Source organism: Haliotis rubra, unplaced genomic scaffold (genome assembly GCF_003918875.1).
Source record: "Haliotis rubra isolate DU_JTF1 unplaced genomic scaffold, ASM391887v1 Scf106, whole genome shotgun sequence".
NCBI classification, from domain to species: domain Eukaryota; kingdom Metazoa; phylum Mollusca; class Gastropoda; order Lepetellida; family Haliotidae; genus Haliotis; species Haliotis rubra.
Window position 1 is genome coordinate 257382 of NW_025764959.1, and position 14644 is coordinate 272025.

General features: G+C 39.0%; 1 protein-coding gene across 16 annotated transcripts in view; it reads left to right on the forward strand.

Annotated features, from left to right (window-relative positions):
• LOC124277341 (dedicator of cytokinesis protein 9-like) overlaps positions 1-14644 on the forward strand; it is a 186773-nt gene that overhangs the window by 68862 nt on the left and 103267 nt on the right. For all 16 annotated transcript variants that reach the window (XM_046713045.1, XM_046713053.1, XM_046712995.1 and 13 more), the window contains exon 3: positions 2845-3017. In XM_046713045.1, coding sequence (XP_046569001.1) covers positions 2845-3017 — 173 coding nt within the window. The remainder of the gene's footprint in view (positions 1-2844; positions 3018-14644) is intronic.

Genomic DNA, 14644 nt, shown 5'->3' on the forward strand with positions numbered 1-14644 from the left:
TCATACATAACACACCCTTCCTCTACATCTATCAACTGTCAACACAACTTGCTTTCACACTCAGTGCCATCGTATGTTTTTGTTTCTCATGTCAGATAGAGATTAATATTGGAAGGTTTTAGTGTCTTTTCTTTGGTGGAAATAGAATGCTTTTGAAATTAGGCATGGACGTCGTGGTGGCTTTATTATCGCCCTACTGTTTCATGCGAGTGAAATGCCAGGAACCAGTGACCTCCTGAAGTTTGCTCACTTAGAGAAAAAGTTTGTCTCTGAAAATCTATAATTTTGATAGACTGACTGACTGACTGAGTTTGGTTTTACGCCACTTTTAGCAATATTCTAGCAATTCATGGCTGGGGACACCAGAAATGGGCTTCACACATTGTACCCATGTGGGGATTCGAACCCGGGTGCTCGGCGTGATGACCTTATTTCAAGGTCACCACAACACTTTGACCACTTTTCAAACTTATTTAAACGCGATATCTCATAAAACATTGCACCAAATGTTTTCAATTATGTTAAAGGTCACATGCAACGTAAAACACAACTTTGCAGATTCTGATACCTTTCGGTATGGACTTACCGAAACAAATTGTCAAAAATGCAAATTCAACTTATAAAGTTGAAAAATAATGCGATGAAAAAAAACGCGCGAAATCGGAGTTCAAACGTTTCACTAATTTTCCCCAGACTTTTCTGGGGAAAACGGGTTTCAACAGCTGGGCTGCGCTCATAGCACATGCGCAGTGAAATAGGTTCGCGCAGCTTGGAAGTTGGTTGTCCGGTGAATACTCGGTGAAGGCTTTGGTGTGAGCTATTTTTCTAATGTTTTGTTGATATCTCACAGGCGCGAGCTTTTTTATATGTTATGACAGTAAATTAACTGTTTATATAATTTCACCACACGTTCTCCTTACCGAGTCACTTTCTCAGTTCGATACTTAAAAGCAATGTCATTATTTAGCGTTGACAGAATTTCTAACTGTGATATAGATATGTCGTTGTCACAGACAAAACTCAATGTCTTGTTTTATTGACACCTGTGTGTCTGCCTGCCTGTCTGCTAATGACAATATTCAATACACAGCTGCTGTCACTGACCACATGCAATTTGAACTTAACACCAATCAGGCTATACACCATAAACAAAATGCATTGATTTATGGCCCGAGTTCGGTCTCTGTCACATTATGTAATTACACAGACAGGCAGGTGTGATAGTTGAACACATGACATGTTTTGATGTCTGTTGATTGCAAAATGTTATACACAAAAAATGAGCATGTATTTACAAAACCCAACATCTCTACATATACACACACAATAAGCCGTGAGGGCATATGCAAATGAACCAGCCGTTACACTTGAGTGCACACCCACCCGCTCTGACTGGGTTCGGTATCCCGGCTGCTTCGTTTCTAGGGAAGTAAACCGAAGTACACAATATTGCACTTTTGATTTGCGATTGTACGCTTATAATTTTGTTTATATGTTTTTTCATTACCAGTAATGTATATTATATGTCATGAATAAGTGATAATTGTGTTTTAATTATGTTTGATTTTTTTGTTGCATGTGACCTTTAACAGCCTACATTGGGTGATTATGCAGACACCAGTTATTTCAGGCATCTTGTATGTGACCAAAAGTAAAAAGTAGTAAATATAGATATTCCATTCTTTGGGGTGTGTGTGTGTGTGTGTGTGTGTGTGTCGGAAGGAGACATTGCCATATCAGTGGCAAACACTTGTTTTACATTGGATGTGAAATTTGCAAATGCAATTGGAACAGTTTCTAAATGAAACTAAAAACAACCGAGAGAACCAAATGTTTTTTTATACTTATCTGCAATAACAACCTGAAGAGGAAAATCTAAGTTCTAATTGAGCCTAACAAATTTTTTTCGATGATTACTCATTGGTATTGAACCAATCATCAATTGTGAGATTTCAACCAATTCCCAACACAAGTATCTACTTGTAAGTGGAAGGTCCCACATGCTCAGATCTGTTGCCTAAATCTCAATACGTAAATCCAGCCTTGCTGAAAACATTTTCAAACATCACAGTTGGCCAAAGGGAGATAATTTTCTATCTTATTGTTCAGATTATGTGTGATCATTGTTAGTCTGATAATGGTGTTATTATCTGCACCAAAACATCACTCCTATTTGTTACATTCATGATATTGTTATCAAGACATATTGTTTATTTTAGGAATGGACTACGATATTCTTTGCATTCCAATAGCACTGAATCTTTTTTAATATAATTATTAGCAACTGAAATTATGACCTCACTTGCTAAAATTACGAGCAGTGTGAATAATATGGTCAGGTGAAGCGAGTTGGTTGGCTGCGTGTGATTACCATGATTATACCCTACCCATGAAGATCTGGGTTAGAACCTATGCTTGTCGTAAGAGATGACTAACGGGATGGAGTAGTTAGGATTTGTGAGTGAGTGAGTTTGGTTTTACGCTGCACTCAGCAATATTCCAGCTATATGGTGGTGGTCTGTAATTAATCAAGTCTGGACCAGACAATCCAGTGATCAACAGCATGAGCATCGATCTGCCCAATTGGGAACCGGTTCAGGCTTTGTGACTTGGTTGATAATGTCATTGTATCCCAGTTGCGAAGATCGATGGTCATGCTGTTGATCACTGGATTGTCTGGTCCAGACTCGAATGTTTGCAGGCTGTCACATATAGCTGGAATATTGCTGAGTGAAATGATATTGTCATTAAAATATGCCGAGACCGTTTTTTCTAAAGCATGTTAGTGACGTTGTGTAACATTACATGTATTCAGTATTATTGAAGTGCTGCTCTCTGTTGCAGCCCCCGACGCCGGCCAAGAAGAACCGGACTGTATATTCCACTGTGCCAAAGAATGCCAAGAAGCAAGCCAAAGACCTGATGGTCCGACAGTGCATCGACACCTACACATGCAAGTGTCACATGATCAAATTCAAATACGACAAATATGCAGGGAGCTATCAGCAATTACCAGCGTAAGTATGTCTCCATCATTGTCTGTACTCTCCATCGTTGTCCGTAGACTTGTTGGTGTGTATGGTTTATATAATTACACACCTGGATCTGTCTGTTTAGGGTATTCTTCAGTACAGTCGTGCCCCATTTATCCGAACCTCAGATATCCGGAAAACTCGCCTTCCAAACAAAAATTCCTTACAACGAATTCACAACGTTGTAAAATTACTCACTTATCCGGAAATCCGGTTTCCATAACCGGACGGTCATTTTCACATACAAAAAGCTAAATTATATGCATATTTTTCTCGTATATCCGGATGGCTGAGCACTTGTCAGTATGTTTACACACACGTTTTACCGAGTGGCCTTGCGTGCCCTAACATAAATGAAGTCGGCAGTCTTTGAAGTGTGAGAGGATTAACTACCTGTCATTAGCAAGATGACACTGAGTTAATTTTGAGTTGTGATTGGCAAGGCTAGATGTCCCCGTTGTTTAGGTAGTGACTTTAAACCGGAAGTTTATGTTAGGTACAGGAACAATGCGAAAGCGTGGATGACAGAAGAACTGTTTCGTGATTGGTTGCTAGCATTTGACATTTCAAGAAAAACACAAGTGTCCGGATAAACGGGGCACGACTGTATATTGGTTGTGATCAAAGGCATTAAAATTGGGGTTCGCCCATAAAGATCCTAATAGGTAAGAATAGTTCCTCAGCTATCGAAGGAGTAAGTGAGTGAGTGAGTGAGTTAGGGGATTCTTAAGTATATTGGTTGTGATCAAAGGCATTAAAATTGGGGGTCGCCCATAAAGATCCTAATAGGTAAGAATAGGTCCTCAGCTATCGAAGGAGTGAGTGAGTGAGTGGGTGATCTGTGCATCAAAACAGCAATTTGATAGTGTCTGCCTTTTTATGTATTAAACAACAGCTAAAACAAAATTCAACCCTTACTGAAGTATTGGTAAGATAAGGCCAGACTTTTCTTTTTCACAGACACATTGCTCAGGATGGTAGGTAAAAATAAATAACGGAAAAAAATTCCCAATTTCAAAAACTTCAAGAAACCTTAAGAAGGTGGCTGGAGGACTAGGTAAAGATTCCACAACAAATGTCAAGCTGGAGGAGTTAAAAAAAATTAACATATTAGTTTTGTCAGGGCAACGGAATTAAAATTATTAAATTAATGTTGAAATATTTTTTTGTGTGTTTCAAATTTGTTTTTAGTCAGTGGATGTTTGGAAAGATTTTTTTTTTTATCTGGCCTAACAAGCACACAAGCTTTCCTTATGGTAGCATACCAAATGTTGCCAGGTAAGGAAATAGTTTGCAGGCCTCGTCGTACTCAGGACCTGTGGAATGGGACATTGCACTCAGTCTCTCATCTATCTTCTACACTGGCTTATTTATAGCAGGGATTTACAGGACGCGATTTCCTGCGTCCTATACTCATAAAATTTTACAACGGACGCAACGAAATTTATTAGCGCATCCACAGGGACGCAGAAAATGTCCAAATACTTTTTGTAAAAATTTCGATCAACTAACACTAAGTTATCATTGAGTCTGCTACTAGCCGGGTTATGATATCGTTTGCAATGTAATTACTGTAACAATGTGATGATCATGATACACAAGACAATCACAGTATTAATAATAATATTGAGTATCTGGACCTCCATTTTGTAGTCTGAAAATTAAGAGTATGAGTCCCAGGGACCCTCCAATACAGGACTCCAGGTAAATCCCTGTATAGGCAGCTGTCATGACTGCAGTGTTGCTGAACGTGACCGGTAACAACAAACAACACTCGTCTGTTGTCACAGTTAGCTGCTTGAGAGAGGTTAAGGGTGTGTTTTTTCATATTCTTGTTTCCTTTCCAAAGACAATGACTCCAGCATAGCAGGAATGCCATCTATAAATCTATGAGAGATTTTTTAAAATTTTTTTAATGTTAATACAGTATGTTTATGTGTGTTTTTGATGTTGTATTTTTACATAACAAAGAAGAGTTTTACAGTTAATATTACTTCGTTACAACACTCTGTCAGGGTTCAGCTTAGAACAGCGTCATTCAGTTCCTTGCTTTGAGATGCGACTATCTTAGGTTCCTCACAAAATGACTCCATAGGAACCAGGGTTAGAATAGGCTGCCCATGTTGCTCGTAATGCTATTAATAGGGCATGGAACAGTGGGGTAGCCTTGTGGTTAAAGCGTTCACTCGTCATGCCCAAAACACAGGATGATTCCCCACATGGGTACTATGTGTGAAGCCCATTTCTTGTGTCCCCTGCTGTGGTATTGTTGGAACATTGCTAAAAGCAGCGTTTAACCACATTCACTCACTCGACACCACATAAATCTAGACAATCCAGAGACTCATATGTAAGCAATGATACATAAGTGTATGACAACATGTAAACAACTAAGTTACCCTGCCTGACCACCATAAATCAGGTGAAGATTCCTTGGATGATCACTCTCACTCACTCACTCACTCACTCATGATAGGAGACTTATGGATTAATTGACATACCTAGGATGTTGCTCAATCACATTTGTCTGGTCCAGACCACCCATGAAGGTCCGGGTTAGAATAAACCTTCAGTAACCCATGCTTGTCGTAATTGGCGACTAACGGGGTCGGGTGGTCAGGCTTGCTGACTTGGTTGACACATGTCATTGGTTCCCAGTTGCGCAGATTGATGCTCATGCTGTTGATCACTGGATTGTCTGGTCCAGACTCAATTATTTACAGACCGCCGCCATATAGCTGGAATATTGCTGAGTGCGACTTACAACTAAACTCATTCACTCACTCACTCACTGGTCCAGACCAGTAATTGTATAGACTAAAACCATCTAGCAGCAATATAGCTGAGGAAAGTGTTAAACAACACATACATCTCCCACACTATAAAGACCCTGAAACAAATATATCCAAGAAAGCCCATGCAAGTCTAGAATATTTAGCAAGTACCGTATAGATTTCCACAGTATCTGAAAATGAAGAAAATCTCTTGGCTTTTTTGTGTGTAAAATATGTTCATTTGAGAAACTGGATGTTAGTCTACCCCCACCCCAGGGGGTGACCCGAGTGAGTGTGCTTTCCCCACTTCCCCAGCACCCTGAGACTCTATACATTTGGAGCAGCGTGACACCTCTCTGGCTCCTTACTTCTGAGCCATTAATGTACAATATTTGTGTTTTATGACACCAACACCATAAGAGCAAGGAAGTGTAGCCATCACTTCTATTTGGTAATAACCTAATGCTGTTTTTCATTACACAAGATTAATTATGTAATAAATCATATAAGGCCGTCCATATTTTTTTCTGTGTTTCTCATCTCCCGACTGACCCAAATTTTCCTTCCGACAGAACAAAAAAAATCTTTTGTTTATTTTACAAAATGTCACCGACAGCAATAATTTTAGCCCGATCAAATGAAAAATGTGTCTTAAAAGTCAACATTAACAAAATATAATTTTTGAAAAGTCTCTCAAGCATCTAAATGGGCGATCTTTTTGAATTTATCTTCCCTTCACAAATCTGCTAGGATCTTCTAGGAGCGCTGATCCGGACAGTCCAACCTTCAACTCACAGGGGCGTGTCACGCTTTGAAACAGCGTTAGAAAGACATATAGGTATAGATCCTACCCTAGTACTAGGGTAGGGTCTATATACCTATATGTCTTTCTAACGCTGTTTCTAAGCGTGACAGCCCATGTGCTTGCCATAACAAGGCGACTATCTTGTCGTAAGAGGCGACTAACGGGATCGGGTGGTCAGTTTCGCTGACTTGGTTGACAAATGTCATCGGTTCCCAATTGCGCAGATCGATGCTCATGCTGTTGATCACTGGATTGTCTGGTCCAGACTCGATTATTTACAGACCGCCGCCATATAGCTGGAATATTGCTGAGTGCCGCGTAAAACTAAACTCACTCACTCACTCTAAGCGTGACACGCCCCTGTACTTAAACTGACAGCGCATGTCTCATGTGCGATTGGTGCTGTGCATGTTACTAACCACTTAGAGACAGTTAACCAGTAAAGCCTTCACCATCACTGTTAGCGTTCACGCTGGTGCATATGGACAGTAGATATATTTTCCTTTGACCGATGATAGATCAAGTACGGAAGCGCTGAAGGGACCTGATGAAATATAATTTATCTTGAGCGCACGAGTAAGTATGTTGAGAAATATTTGTTCTGTGATTCCATGATACCATGACTGCTTATATTGCAATAAGGAATCGCGAAATGGCTATTTGAAGTGAGGCGTTATTCGTTTTCGGTTCATGTTTTGTTGTTTTAGGCCAGATTAATTTTATTTCTTGTTTTACGGATTTAGTCCTCAGAAAGCCTAAAGGCAGGAGGGAAAGAAAATAAAAATAAAATCACCAGTCTAAGTAATATTCCTTCTAAATACTAAAAGTATTTTACTTTTGGCAATTAATGAAGTGTATATGGGGCAAAAAGCAATCTTAAAATGATTTTCTTTTAAGTTTACCTTTTCGACTAATAAAAACATTAGGATTTATTTTTTGAGCGGGGAAAATTTTAAAAAAATAAAATTCTTGAAAAAATATGACCTGCTGATCCATAAAACAAGAAATAAAATTGGTCTGGCCTTATTGACGTTTTGCAGTCGGTAATTCAAGTCTGGCAATATTTTATCAACATAATGTTACCAAAACAAGAAGATACATATGTCATGTAATTCTATCATACACTTCCTCTTGGGTGGTCAGAATGATCTGTTGTTTGTTAAGACAAGTCTCTGTAAATGACTACTGACTGATGGGCACATTTTAGAAGGGGTAAATCTTTTAATTCAAACTATGATGACTGGTGTTTATGCTGCAACCAACTAATTGGATAATAGGTGTATGGTACATTAAGTATGCATCAGAAACACAGTGTCAGAATATAAAAACAAAATGAAATGTGTGAGGAACTGCTGATCAAAACATACTATTCATATTTATAATTAAATGTTACATTCTACACGAATTTCTTCAATTGTCAGGGATGTGTAATAATTACAAATTTGCGATAAAGGCCTTCCAGTGGATACAGGTCCGTTGGGGGCGGTGTATCTCCGATTTGTTTTACACTTTATGGTTGGTGGTAGTATGAGAAGTATTTGTTAAATTTGAATGCGGCAATAATTGAAGAATTGCCATCGGAAATAACATAAGGGCTGATATATAAAGTGAGTTTACATTATTTCATAGATGTTGTGACACCTGAGACTTACACTGTCTCGTGTTCTGTCGTAGGAAATGCCGTGACAATATACCAATTTTTCATGGCCTTTTCCCCGTTATCTTCTATCGTGTCAATTCGTAATGCACTTGGAAATTAAACAAACTGTGGACCTGCAACCAGTGAGCTACCAGGGGACGACAACCTTTGACCCGTGGCAAAAAAAACTTTAAAAAAGCGATAAATCTCTCCAAAACTATACAATGTGGCAGTTTTGAAGAACTCACTGTTTTGTATTCTGGTCCAATGTGACATTTAAAGAGGCTCTATTGAAAGTTTGTAGCTTAACTTATTTAACTGAGAGTCAATACATGCATTCTCTCAGGATTCCATATTAAGTATCCTTATATTTAATGATATATGAACTGTCTAAAATTAAGAAGAAAGGATTCTCACAGTAAGAAAAGCCTCTTTTTATGGTCTGGGTACTGTAATAGGGTCATTTTCTGTCAGCAGCTTGAAAAGAAGATGGCAAACTGCTTTTTTTTCTTCTTCTTCTTCTTCTTTTTTCTTCTTTCTCCCTCCCGCCCCTCATCAGCACCAGTTTGGAGATGAGAAACATAAAAAAAATGTGGATGGCCTTACCAACGTATGTAAAATTATATTTCAAGTATAAAAGCATGAAACATCTCATTTTAATTACTAGTACTTTTTTTTTTAAATTACCTAAAAACCAAGTAGGAAGGTTAATTGCCAAAAAAGGCATGTTTAATGCTGTTTTGAACTATGTACTGAGAGAATGTAAGTGTACCTACTGACATGGATAAAGAAGGTGTAAAATCTTGTAATAGTCTCACCAGCTGTATTCCTCATAGGAAACCTGCATCAGAGAAGCAAAAGATAGCGATATGTATTGGGGAATAAAAGATTTAATAATCTCTGCGTTCGTCAAACTGCATGTGAATCGTTGATCGTTATTATAATACAGGGATTACAAATCGATGTATGACCACTGGAAAGGATAAATTATCATCAGAGAGCAGTTAGTATTTCACCTTGAGCACAGTGTGAAGCTTATAAACAGCGTCCTGAGGGAGTGTTCATGTTCGTTCTGTATGTTAACATGAGTGATTGAGCACAGAGATATCGTTTATCACTTCAATATGTACACATTTCAGTACCTTCATATTAGCTCAACACATTTGGAGAAACATTACGTTCGCTTGGCTAGTTTTTCCTGAATAAGCTCTTGAAAATGTGTAAGAAAATATGTTACCATGGCAACATGCAAAAGAATTTGTCACAAAACAGAAGAAGGCAGATGCCTTGTTGTCGGAAGCCAAGGAGTTTTTTTGCTGGGATGGAAAAGCATACACTTGCTGAATCTTGAAAAAACAAACAAGAAAAATGTAGAGAAATTTCTAATTTAAATTTGTTTTTCGTCTTAAGCTATTTGTAAACATTACGGGGAGCTAGCACTCTGTTGTACATTTTAGTGTTAAAATATTTACTGCCATTCACAGTTTGAGCTGTCGGAGCACTCATAGCAGAATGAGTCACACTCGGGTGTGGAATGAAGGAGAAATATTTACAATTTCTTGGATTCCAATATGCATGGGTTCCTAAGGGTTCGAGGATCACACATGATAAATAACCATTGTACAGTAGCTTTATATAATCTGTCATACAGACCCTGAAATAAAGTCTCAGGGTTCCTTTTCATTATATTCTTTTTTTTATTATTATGAACCGTTTTGTTTTCTGTAAAATATGTTCATTTCAGAGACTAGTTGTTAGTCTATAGCTTTATACTCCTGTGCAATCTCTGAGTGAGTGAGTTAGTTTAGTTTTATGCCGCACTCAGCAATATTCCAGCTATATGGCGGCGGTCTGTAAATAATCGAGTCTGGGCCAGACAATCCAGTGATCAACAGCATGAGCATCGATCTGCGCAATTGGGATACGATGACATGTGTCAACCAAGCCACTTTCTTTCTGCTTAATCAAGAGATCCCCATCTGTGGTCTAGTGGATAGAGTGTCAGCCCGGGGAGTGGAAGGTTGGTGGTTTACCCCCAGCTGCATCACTTCAAACATGGTGAAATATTTGACTTGTTATTTCCAAGTCGGGGCAGTGGGGTAGCGTAATGGTTAAAGCGTCCGCTTATCATGTTGAAGACTGGGTTGGATTCCCCACATGGGTACAATGTGTAAAACCCATTTCAGGTGTCCCCCGCCGTGATATTGCTGGAATATTGCTAAAAGCGGCGTAAAGCCATAGTCACTCACTATTTCCTCCTGTGACTCAAGGATATGACAAGGACTGGTCGCTTCAGAATCAGTGTACTAGTATTTTGTCTGAGTGGGGTAGCCATATTAAACTGCGGTACGTATCTGGTGGTGTGTGGTCAAGTGCATAGAGCCCAGGTCACAAATCAGTTAAAGTTAAGCACTGACTGACTGACTGACTGACGCCGCTTTTAGCAATATTCCAGCAATATCACGGCGGGGAACACCAGAAATGGGCTTCACTCATTGTGCCCATGTAGGGAATCGAACCTGGGTCTTTGGCGTGACGAGCCAACGCTTTAACCTCAAGGCTACCCCAGCACCCCTTAAGTTAAGCAACGTTGGTCACCTTAGGCATGTGAGTATTTTCTGAATTGCCTCTTCTACCAGCAGTGAATGGGTACCCGGTGGAATAAAACATATGACCATTAACCTTCTAGCGCCTCACAGGCAGTTTTGGTAACCATAATGTCCACTATGCAGCATGGAATTCAGCGCCATATAAGTAGCCTTGTTATTATGTATTCCTGTGGGTTTGCATTAAAAAACAACATTAAGCCAGAATTGTCAAAGCAGAGACACACATCACTAGAAAGGTGGGAAAATCCTGAACTCAACGTCAAACCCAGTTTCCATTCAGCTGTGCAGATATCAGTTTGTGCATTGATCCAGAGGTACAACATGAGTCAGTATTGATCCAATCAGCATGGACATTCCTGGGATATGATGGCGTCTCTGTGGTCATGTAATTAACTGACCACTGTCTTGTATCGACCTGGATGGAGGGTGACATTGATCTTTGCCTTCATGTCCCTCGAAGGAGAAGTAGAAATATGTAAATCAATAAGTTGATGTGTGATATGATTAACCTAGTGTTGAGATGGTCCCTTCATGCTGGTGTGGAGATGAGCCAACATGTTTGGTGTTGAGATAGTCCCTTCATGTTGGTGTTCAGACATTCCAACAGATTGTCAATTCATGTTGGTATTGACATGTTCCAACATGTTGATGTTGAGATGGTCCCTTCATGTTGGTACTTTATGATAAATAGAATAAGTTGTTATCCATGAAAAGTGTCATGTATTCTTCTTCCAACTTCCAAATGCCTTTTAAGGACTTGATCCCTTCATGTAAATGTTAAGATGGTCCCTCCATATTGTTGTTGAGATGGTCCCTCCATGTTGATGTTGAGATGATCCCTCCATAATGTTGTTGAGATGATCCCTTCATGTAAATGTTAAGATGGTCCCTCCATATTGTTGTTGAGATGATCCCTCCATGTTGATGTTGAGATGGTCCCTCCATGCTGATGTTCTGATGATCCCTCCGTGTTGATGTTGAGATGGTCCCTCCATATTGTTGTTGAGGTGATCCCTCCATGTTGATTTTGAGATGGTCCCTCCATGTTGATGTTGAGATGATCCCTCCATGTTGATGTTGAGATGGTCCCTCCATATTGTTGTTGAGATGATCCCTCCATGTTGATATTGAGATGGTCCCTTCATTTGCCTCACAGTACTTAAGACCAAACTTCAAGTTAAAGACAAATTTATCACGGCACTTTCTCATAATTCGATATTGAAGTTGTCTCTAACACGATTAAGCCGAGTTATGGCCTATTAAAACACATGATTCCTTTTGTGGGTCCAGTATGAATTGGTTTTCAACACAGAAGATAGAAATTGAGTAACCTTGTTGGGCTGCGGTTTCTTGAATATTAAAGTGATATCATCCAGTGACGTCATCTGGTGATATTGCATTGGGCGATATATGATAATGCCTGTATCTACTTCCAGTGGTGGCGGGGCGGTGGGGTAGCCTCATGGTTAAAGCGTTTGCTTGTTGGGAGTTTCCAAGTACTTTTCTTGGTAGTCCATTTTACGAATATTTTTTCCCATCGCAAATTAATAGCTGAGTTTCATATATTTACTTCCATCACTTTTTCTAATATTCCAATATGCATAGTTTCCTAAGGGTTCGCGGATCACACGTGATAAATAACCATTATACAGTAGCTTTGTACTACTACTGACTGTTCATATGGTAGCACATGTGGGTTGAAGATAAGTTCATTTTCTCTCCGACCTCAACTCATTGTCATTCCCATCACAAATTGATAGCAGAGTGTTATGTATTTACTGCCATTTCTAATTAAGAACCAGGAGGTACGTGAGCATTTGCGACACTTGGCAATAGCTGTTGATTGACTCTTTTGTGTGACTGTCCGTCATTAGGATATCCTAATAAGTGCCCCTTTTAGATGTTTATCAGCTGAGCACCCGGGGTTCTAAATACATTGAATACGGTACTACACCTTAGGATGTTGTTGAGTCATTAGGTTGGAAACTGTGACACGAGAAGGACAAAGGTACTGGGAAGTAGCCAGTCACAACAGTCTACACCTTGTTTAATACTGGTCTGAGATATTTGGCTGGAAACATCAAAACACAGCCAGTCTTGAGAAAGGTCAGCCATCTTCACAGCGCATTTGAGAAGGGACTGAATATATTTATTATTTTCTCTAAAAGTATCACATGTACGCATTTGAAAGTTGAAAGTTAACAATAATGTTATTTTTGTAATATTACAGAGACTAGTTGTGACATTTGTATGAGTTTTAGGGATGTGGTGCGATAAAGGTCTTTTCATAGACTTGTGGCATACATTTGTCGTTGTTTATCACGGAGTAGAAGCATGGATTTTGTGTTTTCAAATATCCCTGACTCAGCTGTTTTAACAATGCTGCAGTATAGATGAAGGACAACCAAGTTCTATGGATAGTCACCTTCTTTAGTGCAATGAATGTGATGTTTCGGTGTAGATACTTTAAACACCGGTTTCAATCAAGTCCACACCAAAACGCCGCAGTCATTGCACTAAAGAAGGTGACTATCCATATAACTTGGTTGTCCTTCATCTTTACAACTTCTAAAAATGCCTCTCAAAGTACAGTGTTCACCAATAGCGTCTGACCCTCTAACAAATCCGGCAGATTCGCCAATGCTCCGATAGAAGTCTACAGCCCGCCGGCCCCAGTGTCTGACTGTATATTTCAGAATGACTTTGACTGAAGTTGTTATATGTGACATGTCACACTTGTTTGCTGTTTATAAATCTTATGTTTGGTAATAATTTCAATGCCAATTATAAGAAATGTTAAAAATGAAATCTGTGTTTAATTCTGACATCTGAAACTTACAGGACCCAATGTCCTGTTACTTTGAAACACCATTCGTGAACACTGGAAGTATAGATGAAGACTCAATTGTCATTAAATCAGTCTATAAGATGTCAGCAGAGATCATATAGCTATAAAAAAAACTATTTGGCAAGTTGTGGGATAATATCAAGTGTTGTTGAGCATTACATGAAGGTAGGCAAATGAAAAGAAGTTACAGGTAACATGGGATCAGTCCTGTCGTTGGTTGAAAACATCAATCCCTGTTTACAGTGCCCATCTGTAAGGGGGAAACGGTACATTGTGGTATTAGTAGAACCGCTGTGTTTATCCTTCAGTTCGGTATACCGTAATGCAATTTTAAAAATCGGTATTTTTGGTTTTCATACTGTCATTTTATTAACCTTTTTAAACCGTTTCTAAAATATCTAGAATTCGAATCATTTTTTCAAAATCTATGCATTTCTTTGCTGGACGGCTCTTGTCAATTTTCTGCATTATAATCATATCTCATATATCAAACCTTGTACCGCAATACGTACCGTACCGTGGTAAGAGAGTACCGTTTCACCCCTACCCATCTGGAGAAATGACTTATAGCGTTCATGTTTGGAAATCACTAATGGTGTCATTTTTGACAAATACATAATTGTGTCCATTTTACGAAATGACAATTGATATCCATCCTGAGAGAAAACCTATGGTATCAGTCTTGAGAAGTGATAAAGGTGTCCATCTTCAGAGTAAATTTATGGCATCATCTTGCAAAAATGTCTTATGTTGTCCATCTAGAGGAAAGACTTATTGCATCCATCTTGAGAAATGTCTTACCGTGTCCATCATGAGCACACTCATGTCTTAGGACATGAGAAAGGTGTCAATCTTTGAGAAATCACTTACGATGTATTCCAGAGAAAGGACTGAAGGTGTCCATCTTGAGAAATGACTGATGGTGTCCATCTTGAGA